Source organism: Mus musculus, chromosome 2, assembly GCF_000001635.26.
Source record: "Mus musculus strain C57BL/6J chromosome 2, GRCm38.p6 C57BL/6J".
Lineage (NCBI taxonomy): Eukaryota > Metazoa > Chordata > Mammalia > Rodentia > Muridae > Mus > Mus musculus.
The window spans coordinates 112,409,484-112,415,483 of record NC_000068.7 but is presented as its reverse complement, the minus strand read 5'-3'; the positions used below and the strand labels follow the sequence as shown (position 1 = coordinate 112,415,483).

General features: G+C 36.6%; 1 protein-coding gene across 1 annotated transcript in view; it reads right to left on the bottom strand.

The window, feature by feature from the left end:
- Positions 1-1,246: 1,246 nt before the first annotated feature.
- Positions 1,247-6,000, bottom strand: part of Katnbl1 (katanin p80 subunit B like 1) — a 35,027-nt gene continuing 30,273 nt past the window's right edge. Inside the window, exons 9-10 of the mRNA NM_024254.3 lie at positions 5,248-5,341; positions 1,247-3,101 (exon numbers count right to left, since the gene is read on the bottom strand). Of these exons, the coding sequence (NP_077216.1) occupies positions 3,069-3,101; positions 5,248-5,341 (127 nt within the window). The 3' untranslated portion in view covers positions 1,247-3,068. The remainder of the gene's footprint in view (positions 3,102-5,247; positions 5,342-6,000) is intronic.

Below are 6,000 nucleotides of genomic sequence, written 5' to 3'. Positions count from 1 at the left end.
GGCCAGCCTGGTCTACAGAGTGAGCTCCAGGACAGCCAGGGCTACACAGAGAAACCCTGTCTCAAAAATATTGTTAGCTCAATGGTTTCACCCAGATGAAATTATAAATACAGCATTTTAATATACTGATTAAAAATATGTTAAATGTAGTACTGGAAAAATGTATCCAGCATGCTAATTACAATGCAATATTCATTTCTATTGCTATAGTGATGTTAGTGATTCAGTATACATTACAAATTAGAAGCATGTAATGTTCTAATGAAAGGATGAAAATTTTCTGTTGTTTTCTTTTTGAGTCAGGGTCTAACTTTCTAAGCCTGGCTGGTATGAACTTGCTACATAGATCAGGCTGTCCTTGAACCTATAGAAATCACCGCCTGGTGCCCAAGTGATGGGATTATAGGCTTGTATCACCACCATACTAGGCTTAGGAATACATTATTTATTGTATACTCCTGCCACAAAATAAGAAGGGAGAAGAGTAAATGTTGCAGACTTTGTTTTACAATCTTATGGCTAGAAAAATTAAAGGAGAACGCATATATCTATAAACACCTGTCAACACATGACACTATTTCCATCTGAAAGAATCCAGAAAATAAGTCTGTACTAGCAGACATGTAGTACGTTGTAGATGAGTCCCACTTGTGGTTCTTCCTCCAACAGACAAAGCCAACTGATATGACCATTTCATTAAGCAGGAAGAAGACTGTGTGTGTGTGCTGCGAGGTAAAGCTGCTTCTTTCATTGCCCAGAGCATAAAAAATGGAGCATGCCATCTTATTCAATGTCAACAAGCATATTTAGGAATAAGAATTCTGTTAAAACAATAGTATTGCTTTTTACTATACTCAATTTTTATTGATATTTACTTGAACTTTGATTTTTTTTTAAAAAGATACTGTTTAGTCAATAATCTGATCCATAGTATTTGATATTGTGCAACTAAAAAATTATAAAGTATAGCTGGGCGTGGTGGCGCACGCCTTTAATCCCAGCACTCGGGAGGCAGAGGCAGGCGGATTTCTGAGTTTGAGGCTAGCCTGGTCTACAAAGTGAGTTCCAGGACAGCCAGAGCTATACAGAGAAACCCTGTCTTAAAACAAAAACAAACAAAAAAAAATTATAAAGTATGTTAGGTCTTATTTTGAATATTTTCTCTTCAAACTGGAAATCTATACTGTTATACAAATCAATCATTCTATTTCTCTTTGAGAAGTAAACTATGCACACCACATTCTTTGAGATCACAAACTGAATTTATTAAGTGGATACTGAAAGAAATATGCAATCAGGAACTACAGAATTTCTTTGTGCACGTGAGAAGTTAATGAATTTAAAAGGATCAGACTCAAACCCTTAGTCTCACTAGCATCACACTCCAACCAAACCACATCAACCTGCCCAAATGGTTCAATAAGACAGTGAAAACTGCAGGCTAAGAAGAAAGAAAGGCTGTAGTTCCCAGCTGAAGGCTTCAGGGGAATGGAGGTTCATGACACCCCCACGTTCTGAAGAATGACTTCTTACATACCTCACCTCGAAATCACAAAACTGTAGTCATTTGGATGTGACTCTAATCTGAGGATATAATAATCAATTACTACAACGGATATTCATTCTGTGGTGTACATAGATATCTGGAATAATAGCTATACAAAACAGAATTCAGTTAAAAAATAACACTGGAGGGCAGGGGGGCTGGGGGTCTCAGTAGTCACTGCTTTAAGTTTTAAAATGTACATTGGAATATGAAGAGGAAGTCAATTTATCTTTTCTGGAAGCTTGCAAGCCTTACTAAAGAAAGATGATGAATGGGCCAGCAGGAGTGGTAGCTAACTGCAATTCCAACTAAGACAGGTACGATTCAAACTGTTATGACTTCCTAGAATTGAGTACACTGATACTTCAAATGGCCATATTAAAAAAAAAACAAAACAAAACACAAAAACGCTTGCATATGGTTTGCTGGAATTTCCTACTAACCATTAGAGGAGGTAGTGATGCACTGTGTTGGAACTTAAAGTACAATGTCAGCATTAACTGTAAACAATTCTGAAACATTGTGTGGAACTTTTCAGAACACATTTAGTGTCAAGGAATTAATCAGATTTCATATAAAATTAGAATTAAAAAAGCAAAAAATAGAAATATTTAGTAAATTTACTCAAAGGAAGTTTAAATGTTACAGAAATGAAAAATATTAGAACTCTATATACAATAAAAAGTGAATATAAATTAGCCAACTCCATGGACATTTCCAGTTAAACATTCATACAAATACATATTCACCTTTTTTCTTTATATAAGAATAACACATACATACAAACATAACATGAAGTTTCTGACAAAAAGAATCAGAGATGCTAAAAATTTCTCAAGTTTAAAAAAATGGTGTCGAATATATTTCAACAACATTCTACATGAATGTAAACCCCTGATTTAATTCCATGATTTTATCATGCCAGAGCATGGTTGCTTTTAATTTTTTTAAAAAAGATATTGGTATTATAACATATTGGCTTATCAATAATTAAGGCATTTGTACACAGTATCAGTGTGGACAAAAATTTTTAATATTACTTACTATGATGTTTTAAACTTTCCAAGTCTTTCCAACAGAAGAAATTAGCTGCACACACTTAAGTGTTTCTTCATAAAACACAATAAAAAATTTAATGATTGGTCTTTATAGTTCCTGGTAATAAGTCCTGTCTTATTTTTGCATACTATCAATCATATTCTTATGCAGGGCCGAGTGAAGACCCAGTAGTTCTTAAACAACGCTATCAAACAGTCATTTGAATTCTGAATGCAGCAAAGGCAAACAGTCTTCATAGTGCACTTTCACCTCATTGAAGTTGATGCCGCTCCTTCTTGATATTTCCACTTCAATGTGAAGTAGATTGTTAGGATTTCATTAGTGGTTTTATTATGTGGCTTTTTAAAAGAAAAAAATTGGTTTTATTTCTTCCACAGCTCTCGGTTCTCAGGAGAGACCTCCTTTTGGAAATCATAGAATCCAGCGCTGTCTGAATACTCAAATCTTTATAAGATGAAATCTTTCAATGCAGCTGTAATAAATAAGCATCTACATCCTTAAAGGAGAAAAAACATCCCATCAGTTAATCAAGCAAATACAAACGCACTCAACCTGCCTTCTTTTCTGCTTGTTTCTTAATTTGCCTTACTTCCCTTTGAAACCTTTAAAAAGAAGGAAGAAGTCTTATTCAAAAATTTTATATGCATTTGTTTATCACAGGTCCTGGCACATGCTATATGTTCAATAACGTTGAGCAAACACTAAGTGAATGTTTTGGTTCCTGTGTTTCAACAACTCTGCTTTGCAGTTAAAATGCAGAGATTCTGTAAGTGCTATAGAAACCAAAGCCCAAGGCACAGTTTGACAATTTCAAGTTATTTTTAAAAATAATTTATTCTGAGTTTATGTGTATAAATGCTTGTCTGCTTGTATGTCTGTGCATCACAGGAATGCATACGGCCAGAAGCAGCCAGAAGGGGACACTGAATCTCTTGGAACTGAAGTTACAGACGGCTCTGAAATGCAATGTGTGTACTAAAAAGTGAAGCCAGGTCCTCTGTAAGGAGGAGACCTTGAGATCCCCTCTCCAGATCCACTCCCCACCCATTTGTTTTTCTCCAGGCTAAAAATCAGATGGTGTAATAAAGCAGTCAAGGGCTGCTGTAGGAGAGGAAGCCACTATTTTCAGTGCCACAGTGGACAGCTCATAAAGAGAAACAAAAGCAAGGCAAGAAAATATAAAAGCAAGCCAGGAAGTGGTGGCACCTGACTTTAATCCCAGCACTTGGGAGGCAGAGTCAGGCAGATCTCTGTGAGTTCAAAGCCAGTCTGGTCCACAGAGCGAGCTCCTGCACAGTCAAGACTATACAGAAAAACCATGTCTCAAGAAACAAAAACCACAAAGGTATGATAAAGGTGGAGCAGGGACTTGGGAGAGGACGGGTGACTGGAAGTAGTGGAAGGATAAGGTCAGTATGACCAGAATGCACTATACACATGAATGGGTCAAAGAAATCATTTATTTTTAAATTTTAAATGAAAATGTACAGCTTTTAATGTTTCTTTTTCCTTATTCACTTTATATACCGTCCATTGCTCCCTGAAAACATAACATAAAGTAACATATTTTAGGGCTGATATCAAGATTTTACTATAGACTTTACATTGAAACTTTAATTACTTGACAATTTTCATGATCACCATAGTATCTTAAGGCTATGTTTATCAGAAGGCTTTTCTTTTTTAATAAAAAGAGAATTTAAGTTAACCAGGCATGGCAGCATACTCCTCTGCTCCCGGCACTTGGGAGCTGAGGAAAGAAGATGGTGATTTCAGCACCAGGAGGGGCTTCACAGTGACACGAGGATAGCCCTGACTATACAGACCTGTCCCAATAACCTAACATTAAAAAAAAAAAATCAAAATTTTAGGCAAAAAATGCTTTTCAGCTCTACTAAAGTCTTCACAGTGTTATGTATACTTTAAAATCACAAGCAACAAACAACCTCAGAAAAATAGAACTGTTTATAAGACTTTAGTCTGAATGAGAGATTCAGAAGGATGTTAGATGAATTTGAAAAAAGTGTGACTATAACCCAAAACATTAAAAAAAAAACTCACTATGTCAGAGTAATCAGAGTAAAAGTAGTGAGTCAAAAAAGAATTCTTGCCAGGCATGGTGATATATATAATCCCAGCACTTGGGAGGCAAAGGCAGGCCAATTTCTGTGAGTTTGAGGCCGCCTAGCCTACATAGCAAGTCCCAGGCCAGCCAGGGCTACATAGTAAAACTGTTCGAGCAGAAACAAAGACAAAGAGGTAAGGGAGGGAGGGAGAAAAGGGGATGGGGTAGGGGGCTGGGAAATGTGTGTACAATCACATATAGTGATATATTTAATGCTCAATCGCATTTGTTTCTTTTTACACAGGTACCCAAGAAAATTTCATGAGCCAGTGACATAAACACTTTCTTAAACCATACAATGTTTTATTTCCTGGTAAATAACTACTCATGACAGCAAATGCCAAGCAGCAGGTGGAAATACTTCTCACCACCAATTCTTTCTGCAATTATAACTATCAATGTCCTCTAGGAGTTTAAATATTAAAATCCCAACTAGCAATGTGCCTTTTTCCTGTAAGAGATAAGCATATCAATACTGGTCAAAATGTAAAATTCTTAAATTACAAATATAGATTACCTTAGCTATATTACCAGTATATCCTGGAACCAAAGTAAGATGGCTTTCCTGTTCCCATAGTCCACTCAACTGTTGCTTTAAAATCTTAATATTTCTGAGGGGAAAAAAAGAAAGAAAGAGAAGAAAGTAAATAGTAAGATACAGACTTGCTTTTAATTTATTTATATCAGTAGAAAATCATATAACAAAGTCAAGAAACTTCTTAAAATAGTATATGCTATGCCATACAAAAATTCATGGATATTTGGCTGTCAAAGTAGATGAGACAGCAAGTAGGCATTTGTAGCAAGTGGACAACTTTCTTGGGTATGAAGTAGAAAATTCCACTGAGTTTACAAAGATTATGGAATCTAAGAGGGAGTTAGTGAGGAGAGAGACTGTTGTTTTCAACACCATCTGGCAATACAGAGTTTTGCTGTGCAGCCTAGGCTGGCCTCAAGCTTGTGTTCTTCTTGCCTTGGCCTTCCTAGTGCTGGGTTCAGAGGCCTGTTCCACCATGCCTGGCTTGGGTTCAAATCATTTGAGAGACTCCTCACATATTTTCAAGCTAAGGCATGCTGACTGTAACCATTTTCAGAGACCTGTCAGGATATTTCCATTCCTTAGTACACCAAGGGCAGCTCCTTTCTTCTATCTTTCTAGCACATTCCATGTGAAGGTTACACCACTGCTGAGCTGTTACCTCGGGAGGGAAGGGCTGAGATAGCTATGCTGTCTTACACCAGCACCGAGAACGCTGGGGCTGAAGACACA